This window comes from Schistocerca serialis, chromosome 1, assembly GCF_023864345.2.
Source record: "Schistocerca serialis cubense isolate TAMUIC-IGC-003099 chromosome 1, iqSchSeri2.2, whole genome shotgun sequence".
Taxonomy (NCBI): domain Eukaryota; kingdom Metazoa; phylum Arthropoda; class Insecta; order Orthoptera; family Acrididae; genus Schistocerca; species Schistocerca serialis.
In genome coordinates, this window is record NC_064638.1 from 833,879,200 (window position 1) to 833,892,800 (window position 13,601).

Below are 13,601 nucleotides of genomic sequence, written 5' to 3' on the forward strand. Positions count from 1 at the left end.
GTAATTTTCTGATAGAGCTAGTCGCAAACATGGCGAGTTCAAGTGCGGAGCGAGCTTTCTGTGTGTTGGAACTCGACAAAAAGAAGTGTGCTACAGCTGTTCGACGGACGTTTAGAACCAAGTGCGATAAGAAGACATCCACAAGGAAGGCCATTTACCACTGGCACAACAAATTCGTTACGACGGGCTGCTTGTGCCCGCCAAAGAAAGGTGGACGTCCCAGTGTGAGTGAAGGGAATGTGGAGTCCGCACGAGAAACGTTCGATTACCGTATTGACGTCTGTCGGGTCACTCATGGTTCACATACCGAATGCTTGTAAAACTTTCAGAGTTTCTCTTCAAAATGCAGCATGCATGATATCTGTACAGTGTTTAGTTCTTCTGCAATAAATAATTGAAAGTGTTCCCGCACTTTATGCACACCCAGTATTTTAATGCAGGCAAGCATACCATTAGCCAAGTAACTTAGTCGTTAGGCTACACTCCTGTTCGTACTATTAAATTGTAATTAATAATACGCATCAGAATTTTGCAATAATTTTATTCTTCCAAGCAGATGATACAGTTTCTATAAATATGTAAGAAAATCTAGATAAAGCGATATATCTATTACAAGTTGATTAGAATCATGCTGAAGCAGTTTGGTTCCCTCGTTGCAGTACTAGCTAGACAGAGCTTGCAGCCATCGCAGCGGCCACTACTGTCCCGCCGCCTTATTGTCATGTTCTTGTTCTTCTCGGGCGCCCTCCCGGTCAGGTAGACGGTCGAATTCTAGACGCTGTCGTAGTCGAGTGTGCCGTCTACGTAGGCGCTGCTGAAGCGCGCATGCCGCTCCGTGTCCACGGCCTGCGCCTTCACCGCTGCCTCTTCCTTCATGGCGTCGCGCCACGCCAGCTGAAACCGTACCAAGTAATTAACTGGAGGTACTTGCAGATGCGACTACTACGAGTCATCGGCAACTGTTGCTGCAAATGAGAGTCTAAAAGCTAAGCATTATGGACGATGAAATATTGTATTGTGTGTTACATAATTCTGAGAGAAAACACAGAATTTAACGTAGTGGATCAAATGCTATTTTAGTTCATTTTTAAACATCTGCTAGGCATTCTCAGAATCACAAATTAAGGCAAAATATACGAGAGGTGTTCGGTAAGTAACGCAACAAATTTTTTCTCTGCCAGTTTCGTTTGAAAAACTTCGGTATTTGCTGTGGGACATTTCTTGCTTCACCCCTTATAGTTTCGTGAAGTTCCGATAGCTGGCGGCGCTATATGTAACCTTCAAAATGGCGTCTATTACGGGGGTGCGTTCCAAGCAGAGGAATACCATTGTGTTTCTTTTGGTGGAAAACCAGAGCTTCACAGATATTCGGTGGCAGTTGCTAAATGTTTCCAGAGATCAGTGCAACGATAAATTAGTGTAGTGCACTAACCTCAAGAAATTGAAGGAACGACTTCAGTTCGCCACAAAAATACAAACGAACGTCTCTTCCTCCATTACTACGCAAGGCCTCACACAAGTCAACGAACCCGAGAGCAGGTCACGAAACCTCATTGGACTGTTTTTCCTCATCCACTCGGCAGCCCGGATCTCGCACCTTCCGACTTACACCTGTTTGGCACATTGAAGGATGCTCTCCACGGGAAGTAGTACGTGGATGATGTGGAGGTTATTGATGCAGCGAGGCGTTGGTTCCGCCGTCGAGTAGTGGAGTGGTAAGACGCGGCCATACAGGCCCTCCAGTAAGATGGCGTGAGAGTGTCACATTTACCAGAGATTGCATTGAAAAATAGAATTTCGTAGCCAAAAGGGGGTGGGGGGGGGGGGGTCGGGGGGAATAGTATGGTATATTGGACTCCTGAATAAAACCTGCTTTCAGAAAAAGTGTTTGCATTACTTATGGAACGCCCCTCTTAGTTACAGACAAAGTAAGTGTACCAGGCAGTGAAACAGTATTGCATGCATTCAATCAGCAGCTGATAACTTAATCAAGTGCTACGGGAGATGTCAATACAATATGCCATAGAAACAGGCTTTGAACTTATCGCATAGATAAGTCATTCCACAGAACTAAAAAATGGCTCCAAGCACTGTGGAACTTAACATCTGAGGCCATCAGTCCCCTAGACTTAGAACTACTTAAACCTAACTTACCTAAGGACATCACACACATCCATGCCCGAGGCAGGATTCGAACCTGCAACTGTAGCAGCAACGCGGTTCCAGACAAGTGCCTAGAACCGATCGGTCACAACTATTTGGGAGACAAAGGTATGGTGCTTCTTGGCGTTTGTTAAATTTTAGTGCACAGCGCGTAAGGCTGTGATAGACCGCCCGGTTAGCCCGGCGGTCTAACGCACTGCTTTCTGGGCGGTAAGGCGTGCCGGTCCCCGGCACGAATCCGCCCGGCGGATTAGCGTCGAGGTCCGGTGTGCCGGCCAGTCTGTGGATGGTTTTCACGGCGGTTTTCCATCTGGCTCGGCGAATGCGGGCTAGTTCCTTTTATTCCGCCTCTGTAACACTATGTCGACGATTGCTGCGCAAACAGTTTCTCCACGTACGCGTACACCATAATTACTCTACCACGCAAACATTGGCTTACACTCGTCTGGTGTGAGACGTTCCCGAGAGGGTCCACCGGGGCCCGAACCGCACAATAACCCTGGGTTCGGTGTGGGGCGGCAGTGGGGTGAGTGGACTGCTGTAGCCTGTTGTGGGATTGTGAACCACTGAGGGCTATGGCGAGGGCGAAGCCTCTCCGTCGTTTCTGGGTCCCCAGTTTCATAGCATACAATAAAAGGCTGTGATGATTCGCGTTGTCCTATTTTTCATTCGATCCTTATTGCCAGCACGTACGACCTGAGATGAACGCGGTCCAGAGCAGTATTCCATCATACGTCGCACAAGCAGAAAGCTTTCCCAGGAACCTCGTACGCAAACGAAGTACAGTGCACCAGTATCCTACAAACAAACTAAAGTCTTCCGTTTGTGTTGTATTCCAACTCTACCTAATCTGTATCATTTAAAATTTCCGAATCAATAGAACGTGCCCGAGGCATGTAACTTTCTCGCAACGTTTCATCTCAGACTCTATGAAGATGCTTTCCGCAGTCGGAGAGGAAGCGTTAGGAGAAAGTTTTGTACACCGACCATAGCCTATCAGCCTGGAAGTCCTAAGTGACGTCGGTACCAGCCGTGATAGCTGATGTACGATCTATATAATCTACAGTAAACTTTCTACAACTGGTATTTTCATAACGTGTCTGTCTCTAGTTGCGTTCCAATCGCGCAGTGTAAATCGCCAACATTTTTGTGTCTCACGGGAAGTTTTACTTCATATTTCTGTACATTAGTAAGTACTTGCCTATCTTTGTTGCTGGAGATCTGTCGGTATCCGACATATTATTGAAATTCTCCACAGATAACTCACACATATGCGAGAGTTCTGAAATTGCAACTATCAGTATCTGTTAAGCCACGAACAAATCAGCAGCAGAAAGTCTTATCACAGTTAACCGGGGCGCACTTCAATTTTTTCTTATGAATGTGCCTTCGCCCATGGAAATGTTCGGTGATCCGCCTATTAAACTCCTCAAACAAGTTGAAAACCTGGCTATGTGTCACGTGCAACTCTTCATTAGTAAGCCCCCATGCAGACACTGTATTACCCTGTTAGAAAATCATATTTGAACAGTTAACTATACATTGCCCTCAATTAGTTGATAGTAAACTTTCTTCCACATCTATACACTCAGAATTTGAACGGGGATCCACCTCATTCTCCCCCTCCCTAATTATGTTACTACGATTATCGTTTGCCACACTGACTGTTCATACACATCTCAGGTACTAGGTAGAAATGCATAATCAGAAAGAGCTAAGTTGGGATATTCAAATGACGACGGGAAGGATGCTTAAGAGAATTTACTACAAGATAGCATCACTATACAACCTCAGTTCTTCTCGTATTATCTAAAAAATTCCATTTTGGCAGCGTATCAGCTTCTCTCAGTAGTTTCAGTTAATTTATGAAGATATGCTTTGTAACGAAAGTGCGCTCCTCTCCCCCCCCCCCCTCCACACACACACACACACACACACACACACACACACACACACACACACACACACACACACACACAGCCGGCCGAAGTGGCCGTGCGGTTAAAGGCGCTGCAGTCTGGAACTGCAAAACTGCAAGACCGCTACGGTCGCCGGTTCGAATCCTGCCTCGGACTTGGATGTTTGTGATGTCCTTAGGTTAGTTAGGTTTAACTAGTTCTAAATTCTAGGGGACTAATGACCTCAGCGGTTGAGTCCCATAGTGCTCAGAGCCATTTTTGAACACACACACACACACACACACACACACACACACACACACACACACACACACACGTCTGTGTGTCAAATGGATTGAATGGTTCAGAAGGACGGCTGTTGCGAAAGTTAGTGCTAAAGTTCATTAGAATTGGTGAGCATTTGTGAAACTCCTATCCCGTTTGTCTGCTTAAACGGATGAGATGTTATTAGCTTTCTTACGCAGTAAGGTACGTTATTAGAATCTGACTAAGTATGTAAGGGCCTAGAGAATATACTATATTGCAAATGTCATGTGACATGCTGGCTACATATCTTTCGAGAGTCGCCGAACCTATCACATCTGGAAAGACTGCTCAGTTACGTTATTTACAATAGTTCGAGGAGGTGGACAAACGGCAACAGAGCATGCTATGAGTAAGCAAAATGAAAATATGGAAGATTTCAGGTATTACTCTGCTGGTTTAACGTCGTTTCTGCTGTTTCTTCGATTTGCAGCTTGCAGAAAAACACTAACAGCTTTCTCGATGAGAGCTGCTTGCAAATAACGACTGCGGGCACAGTGGCACTAGTTTGCTGCATGATTTACGGAGGAGACTAGGGGTTTCAGCATACAGGATAAACCGAATGAAGCAGTGCCATTGCGCAAGCTGTCCAGACCTTCAGTCCAATGAGACTTGTGTGTGAGTGTTTAACAGGGAGAGAGGGTACGGCAAGTTGAGGCCAACAGAGTTTATTAGATTCAGCCGCTTTACGTGCTAATAGGGCAGAGGGGCCCCTGCCCCTGTTCTCCCCCAACCCATCTGTCACTTTTGGTCGCGCGTCTGCGTTCACGTAACAGTTTCGTGTTACAGCGCGGTGCTGCAATATCCTCTAATTCTGCTTCCCTGTCATTTTCTAACATACTGTGTATCTATATACCGACGATCTTTTGGTCCAACGTTATCAACAGTTGAAACCTTTTATAAAATTAAAGGTAGTCCATCGTACAGCTTTTCGCTATGGTTTGTTGCTTCCGTAACTGCAGTTACAAAGCGTTTTTGCCGGCCGGAGTGGCCGTGCGGTTCTAGGCGCTACAGTCTGGAGCCGAGCGACCGCTACGGTCGCTGGTTCGAATCCTGCCTCGGGCATGGATGTCTGTGATGTCCTTAGGTTAGTTAGGTTTAATTAGTTCTAAGTTCTAGGCGACTGATGACTTCAGAAGTTAAGTCGCATAGTGCTCAGAGCCATTTGAACCATTTTTTACAAAGCGTTTCCTCGAGTCTTCCGAATCGCATACCTAAGCCCCCATCTGCTGACATCGTGGCCATACTTCGCGGAGCTATGAAATGGTTACTAAACCTGCTCTCTATGGAACCTATTAAGCCTCTCAAGACTCTTCTAAATCGTTCACACTAACAGAAGTGTACCATTTTACTTTTAGTATGCAACACTCACACAAGTTTTTATTAAGTATAATAACCATGTCAGAATTACCTTGTATTACTGAGAAAAAGCTACGAACGTTTGTTACAGGCCCTAACTGGGTCCTCCAGTATTGTCACGCCGCTGTTTTAAGTACGTTTACATTAACGTATATTCTGGTTAGAAGGTACCAAGACTTACAGAAACTGATAGACGGCAGAAGATAACACTACAGCAACATAAAGTGGGATTTCAGTGAGAAAGAGGACCGAAAATTAAAGAAATATTCTTTCGTGGAAGACTTTGTATATAGTGGAAATGTCATACAGTAGTGAAGTTTGCCGTGAAAAACGACTTGACTGTGCCACACATTCTTTCAGAAAAGTATATACAGAAAATCGACAGACAAATGTAAATAAGCGAAGAACGGAAGAACTAAACGGAGCAACCTTGAAAGTCGATTGAATATCATTGTAATCAGACTAGGTTCCATGAATACACAGAATACAAAATAGTAGAAATTAGCAGTGAAGTCATGAAAACAGTTGGATGAAATGATAGTGGTACAAGAAATCTCTATTGACATTTCTCACAACTAACTTTCCGACGAGTCTGATGGTTTACTCTCACTTTATTACTGCTTCTGACTTATGAAATTCAAAAGCGGACTTTTAGCGCGAAAAGCGTTCAACAGCTGAGGGCTACTCAGCGAGCAATGCGGAGATGTATGTTGAGAATTACTAGCAGTGATAAGAAAACAGACTGGAATTTCCCAGCAAGGTGAACATGTTAACCGGCCGTAACGAGAACTAACTAGTTTACGTCACTAGGTCACATTCCAGTTCAAAGTAGTGCGTGATTTTACCTGACAGTACGAGTGCGGAAGGCGATGGCGGAAAATACCTTCCTCTAGGGCAGCGACAATCTAACTTTTCCTACAAGGGGTTGGGTAAAACTGTGGAATCACCACGAACACCACACATTACCATACCTAATAAGGTGTAGGAATACAGGTAGTATTCAAAACAACTTCCAATCGTATCGGAATGGATAAATACAGTACCTATACCGTTTTCTGTAGTATTTCATACCATTCTTCCTCCAAATTGGGTCAAGTTCAGGTAACGATGGAAGTGGATATCTATCACTCACTCTTTCCTCTGGAGTAAATCGGAAAGGCACAGTAGTTCTGAGATATGTTGACTGCTGTGACCAGGGGAGATGTCACAATTCATCCTCGTGCTCACAAAACAAGACCTGGACGATACGAACTGTGGTATCAGGGGCTCTGTCGTCTTAGAACACAGCCTCATTATTTGGGATCAAACGTTTTGTACATAGGATGGCCCTGTTCAGCCAAAACTGACAGTAATACAGCCTTATAAAGCAACCATGGGGCCCGTGGTATACCATAATATGACTGCCGAAATCACGAACACCAGCCATCTTTTACTCTTGGAACGTAAACTCGGCCATAAGTAGTGATCAGCGTAAAACAGGACACATCCAACTGCAACACTTCCCTCCCTTGCTCCTTAGTCCTGGTTTTTTGGCTTCAGGACCACTTCTTTCGTGTTTTGGTGTTGACAGGGTTTTGCGAGTGCGACATTCAGTCTGCAGTGACTTTTGCAGCTGTTGTCCTCTTATTTTTCGTCACAATCACTCAACAAGGAACACCTCCAATATCTTTCTTGCAAAAGCACCCATATGAGCACGAACTATTTTGCCACGATCGATTTCAGTTGGCTCCGACATAAGGCGCGCACGACCACGCAGAACACTGCTCTGACCACGACTGACTTGCGACGTATTGAAGGCATCGCACACGTGCCGTTTGTGGTCAAATACAACAGTGCAACCTGGAGGTTTCTCTAGCATCTGTTTCGTTGGTTGAGTGGGGGAGGAGGTCCAAACAGTGAGGTGGAAGAAACCAAGCGAGGAACACCGCTCAGTCGAGTCAAGGTGTAGGATAAACGGGCAAACAAAAAGGTAAAAGGAACATTGGGGCAGTAGGAAGAGGAAAGGAGAGAAGATGGGAGGTTAATAGGGAGAGCAGGGACATTCCAAAAACGCTGCAGATGTCGTGCCACCAGCACCACCACCGATCCTACCTGATGACACGTGCGACAGGCCTGTGGGGACAACACCAGGGGAGAAGAAGACAAGAAAAGAGGAAACAAATTGACATAAAAGACCCAACAAAACGTAGGGGGGGAAAAAGGGAGCGGGAAGAACGATGCTAGTGTGGAGGTAAGACCAAGGCCTCCGCCGGGAGAGGCGAAACTTATGTGGAGATGAACTAAAAGTGTTGGATATGCATTCTCTCTAAATGACCACACAGTCACTTTGTATCACATGCACTCGTAGCACCTATTTTCGGCCTATTTTGTATCTGTATCGATATTTGTGTTATTTTGTGGTGTTGCTTATATAAAATGTTGTAGCTGTCATGCAAATTCTTTGACTACATATACATATTTCATTTGTGTGAAACTTCTGAACGATGTTGTTTAAATTGTGCTTTGTGACAGGTATGTAGCCTGGGCTGAGCAGTGCTGTGGTTAACACTGCGCTAGCAGTAGCGGACCATTGTGGCTCATGTTCCTGGATTTTGAGGCCCGAATAGCTTAAGGGCAGTATTTATGGGCCTCGGATGCTGCATCTGGTGATACCGTTATCATGGCATGGTTTTTGGCACTATAAAACTACAATTACTACGCCACGAAGATACGTAACAGGGCGAGGCCAACAGTATTGTTACGACTGCGTCGCAGCCAGGTTAACAGCTACTGCAAATTGCGCCACCAGTGCAACCAGTCTTCCACTGATTTGTTTATATTTGGCACTCTGTAAACGGACCAGGTATTTGTGAAATTTGGTTGATTTTAATAATAATCATGGTGTTGCTAAAACAATTTTACACCTGTGATTATACCAAATCAGAAACATGGACAGGAATCCTATCCTAGTGAATTTAATTCCGAGTGTCCTAATTTGTTATGAGAAAGTGACTGAACTTGAATTCAGTGCTCTGTTGTCAGTTGCATAGCCAATTATATTTTTGATTAGGTCAAAAGACTGAGTATGAAAGCACATTGGTTATTTAAAGAATTATAGTTTGTTGTGCTTTACTTAATAATTAATGATAAGAATACTCTCCATTTCTTATACATACTGGTGTAGTTATGTTAATGAGCATGTTTCTTCAAACCATGGACGTTTAAGGCTCCTCATGTACAAAGCTAGTTAATGAAGCTATGCAAAGGCTCCTCAGAGCCAGTGTAGTCAGATTTGCATTTCGTTCAGTTGCTTCAAACCGAGTTTAAGAAGGAACAATTTACTGTGTCGTCTATTCTAATGCAAGTTGGTTAATGCACAGGCATAGAGACCCTGTACTAAGCAATGAAGTGAAGGAACAGAGTATGATCATTAGCAGACCCCCTGATTTAAATTCAAAATCATTTCAAGCTTTTCCCTGTTCAATATTGCTACTAGTTTCATGTGCCAGTAATTTGTTTTATAAACTGTTGCACCTAATTCATATAAAGTACATGCTGAGAGGCATATGTTGCTGTTTAACGTCTCACTGCCCATTTGTTTATCTGACTTACTAGTTAGTAGCACATTTATCTGCAAGGTCAGCTTTCTGTGTTGTATGAGCAGATTCAAGCAAAGGGTTTAGTGTGTGTGTGTGTGTGTGTGTGTGTGTGTGTGTGTGTGTGTGTGTGTGAAGGAAGGTTAGGTTAGCTTAGCCTTAGCACTGTCATCATCATTTTACTTGACACAAGAATTCCTCATTAGGCTGTTGACCGGTTTTAATATGTAATGTTACAACTTGCTTTTGTGCTGGGAGAACGACTGTTCCTGACCCACCTGTTTACTGTTAGTTATACTCTACTGGAGTGTTTCAGAAACTAATCCCAGTTTAATTATTCTGTTTCCATTAGGTTATATCACGGTCAAAACTTCCAAAACTTCTTTGCAGAAGTATAACTTCTGCATCGATTGCCATTTAAGATGGTCGGTGGTAGCGTTGCACACACTCACAAGTACTAAAACTAATTAGGAGGCAAGAGAGCTAATGAAATTAAAACACAGAAAACAAAACACAGAAAAACTAAAAGAAAAGCACAGCGAAATGTGACTGGCTTATCACTTACAAAAATCTAGGGTGAGCCAACCACGCTTTACCACATTAAGAACATAACCCTAAAATCTGATTAAAAACGTTGGACAATTCACAAAACTTTAAAACCCTAACCACATTCGTTTGTTCATTACATAAAATAGACGGCAAATACACCACAGTCTGCTGGTCGGAAAATAAAATGCAGCCAAATAAAATGTGGCGCACCGTGATCTGCACGCCACAAGCACCACGCATTGGAGGGTCCTCTCGCCGGAGTAAGAATGCATGTGTCATAGCGCTGTGGCCTGTGCGAAGACGAGTAAGAAGGACCTCGTCCCATCAACGTGGCTGGAAGGAAGTACTCCACTGCCGAGTTGTGGGCTTGATGACACGGAGCTTGTTATTGGCCACTGCCAGCCACTCCTCTTCCCATCGACACATTACACTCTACCTCAACAGCGAGGTGGCAGCATGCAGGAGGACAGCACACAAATACCAGAGGATCACGACACGCCTCCTTGGCTGCTCGATCCGCCATTTCATTCCCTGCTATTCCCATGTGCCCTGGTACCCAGCAGAAAGACTCATTCCCCAGTCGTTTTGGTTTTAGAAGGGCATCCTGGATATTCTGGGTTACTTTATCTGCTGAGCACAAACGTTGGAGACAGTAAAGGGTGCTCAGAGAATCTGAGCAGACGAGAAATCCAACACCGGGACAAAGTCATCTGCTCAAATGCTCGCAAGATCACATGTAATTCTGCGTCAAACATGGTAAATTCTGGAGGCAGTCTGACCTTGAGGACACGATCCGGGAAAACGACAGAGCAACCAACAGAGTCCCCCTGCTTCGACCCATCTGTAAAAACGGCTACATGGCCGTGGTACTCATACAAAATATCAGAGAATATCGCATTAAAAATGGAAGCAGGAGTGCTATCTCTCCTGAACTGCACAAAATCTAAAATCACTCTGGGCCTGTCCAGCAACCAGGGCGGCAGGCAGTTAAAACCCTGGATTTGGGATCGTACTGGCTCCACACCGAGTGACTTCACAACACACTGCACGTGGATCCCAAATGGCAGTGTGGCTCGTGGACGGTTGGAAAAAAAGGCGTTCCAGAGGTGGACGGGCAACAGTATGGTGTGCGGGTGAAGTTGCAGCTGCGAGGAACTTACATGCATGACGCACCTAGAGGAGCTGGCGCCGGATGATAAGCAGCGGTTCCCTACAGCAGCACAGATGCTAAGTATGGGACTTGTCCGATAAGCAACCGTGACCAGCCGAATCCCCTGATGGACAGCGCCAATGATACACCCATAAGAAGGCCTCGCTGACCCATACACTGTGCAACCATAGTCCAGCTGCGAATGCACAAAAGCCCGATAAAACTGAAGGAGACCCATACACTGTGCAACCATAGTCCAGCTGCGAATGCACAAGAGCCCGATAAAACTGAAGGAGACGCGCCCTGTCCACTCCCCAAGACCTGTGCCTAAGGCACTTTATGATGATCAGTGCCTTCAGGGTTCTGGGTTTCAAGTCTCACAGTTGTGGTAACCACAACAATCTAAAGTCAAAAATGAGGCACAGTTCGAGGAGGAACACGAAACAGCAAAATCGTCTACAAATGAAAAGCACTGTACAGGACTCCTTACCATAGGTGTGATACTGTTGATAGCTATGGCAAAGAGGTAAACACTTAAAACACTGCCGGCCATTATACTGCTGAAAACTATTAGACAGCCTGTCACCAACTCATGCCCTAAAAAGCCACTGAGACAGGAAAGACCAACTGTTGGCCTTTGTAGTCTGGTCCCTTCAACGCCACAAACCAACCACAAACACCAGGAAAGACCAATGAATATGTGGAGATGGCCACGAGAAACCCATTGATGCAGTTGTCTGAGAATACAGTGTCTCCAAGTAGTATCGTATGCCTTACTTATATCTAAGAATATGCCGATACAGTGATGCTTATGGAGGAAAGCCTGCTGAATAGCCGCCTCTAGGGGGGTCAGATTGTTGAAAGTGGGCCGAAATCTTCGGAATCCACACTTAGAGTGGCTAAGGATTTTCCCGTTCTAACGACCAGACCAGACGACGGTTAAACATTCACTTCAGGATCTTTCCTACACTGCTCGTTAAGGCAATACTCTCATAACTACTGGTATATGCTGTCCTTTCCTGGTTTGAGGAGAGGGATCAGAATTGCTTCCCTCCACGATTTGGGGAAGTTTCCTTTCTGCCATATTAGATTAAAACATTTCAGAAGAATTTTCTTTGACGGCACTGGCAAATATCTAAACATGCAGTACCAGATTTGGTCGTGACTGGTTGCAATGTCACGAATCTCAGTCAGTGTCGATTCGAGCTCCCAAATGGAGACGGGGGAGTTTTAGACCTCAGAACTGTTGAACCTGATGTCAAACTTTTCCCTCTCTACAGCCGCACGATAGCGACGAAGTGCCAGATCCTGGCTTAGATTGGCAGTAGTTTGTGCAAAATGTTTGGCCAGCTTCTGTGCAATGTCTCTGGGAGTTGTTTGGAGGCACCCCTGTTTCAGCACTGCTGCTATAGGTAAAAGGCTGTGTTTACTGGAAATCCCCCAGATCGCTTGTCGTATTTTTATAGAAGAAGTCGAACGATTGATGGAGTCGAGGAATACTTCTCATGACCTTTTCTTACTATCCCTAATGATGCATCAAGACGTGGCCCTCACGACTCTAAAAGCGCTAAGATTGTCTGCTGTTGGTCGGCATTTAAAATGTCAAAGCGCTGCACGCCTCTTCCAGACCGCAGAATTGCACTCATCTGTCCACCAAAGTACTAGTCACCTAGGATGACATGGGGACTGTGGGATGGAGAAGTCAGCAGCATGATGGATCACTCTTGTGATGTGGTCCACCCATCCTTGGACACTGTCGCAGTGTTCGAACAGAGCCAGCTGGCTGAAAAATGTCCAGTTAGCCCTGCTGAATATCCATGTTGGGGGGCTTAACTTCAGGTGGCGAGCCATTTACTAGGTGAAGGAGTATTGGGAAACAGACACTGGAATGAATAACCTCTCATAGAAGAGAGTTGGCGAGGGCGGGAGAACAAAGAGGTTGATGGCTGAGAATGGCCCAGTAGCAGTAGAGAAATGTGTGAGAGTACCCATGTTGAGGATGCACAGCTCCTGAGACGTCATAATGCCCTCCAAAATCCGACCCCGAGGGCAAGTATTGGTCAAGCCCCACAGGACATGGACATTGAAGCCTCCCAAGAAGAGGAATGGTCATGGGTGTTCTGAGCCTCTGAGTCTAGTGCATCTTGCAGAGGTAGATACAGTGAACAAACAGGGATCTTTCGACACACATGAATTTGAACTGCAACTGCTTGCAAGACAGTAGCCAAGGGGAGAACAGGGTAGTGGTGTGTATTAGGGTGAAACACTGACACATACCTTGGTCCATTCCCTCGATAGGTCACCCTTGTGGTATCACCCTTGTTGTAAAGCGTATATCCCTGTAGTGCAGGGACATCTGTATCTTTAAAACGCGTTTTTTCGTAAGCAATAGCACAAGAGACATGCCTGGGATAGGAGTTTCAGTTCCTCCACGGTGAGTCCTGAACCTACTCATGTTCCACTGTAGTACTGAAGCCGTGTCATCGGTGAAGTTTAAATTTACCCATATCTTTGCACTAGGGACATGAAGCACTTTAAGAGTGAGGGGGAGTGGCGGGGCTGCCTGGATCCAAGGCATCTAAC

The 13,601-nt window shown here is 45.2% G+C and overlaps 1 protein-coding gene across 1 annotated transcript in view; it reads right to left on the reverse strand.

The window, feature by feature from the left end:
- Window positions 1-525: 525 nt before the first annotated feature.
- LOC126458341 (pyrimidodiazepine synthase-like) overlaps window positions 526-13,601 on the reverse strand; it is an 88,477-nt gene continuing 75,401 nt past the window's right edge. The window contains exon 5 of the mRNA XM_050095309.1: window positions 526-894. Coding sequence (XP_049951266.1) covers window positions 772-894 — 123 coding nt within the window. The 3' untranslated portion in view covers window positions 526-771. The remainder of the gene's footprint in view (window positions 895-13,601) is intronic.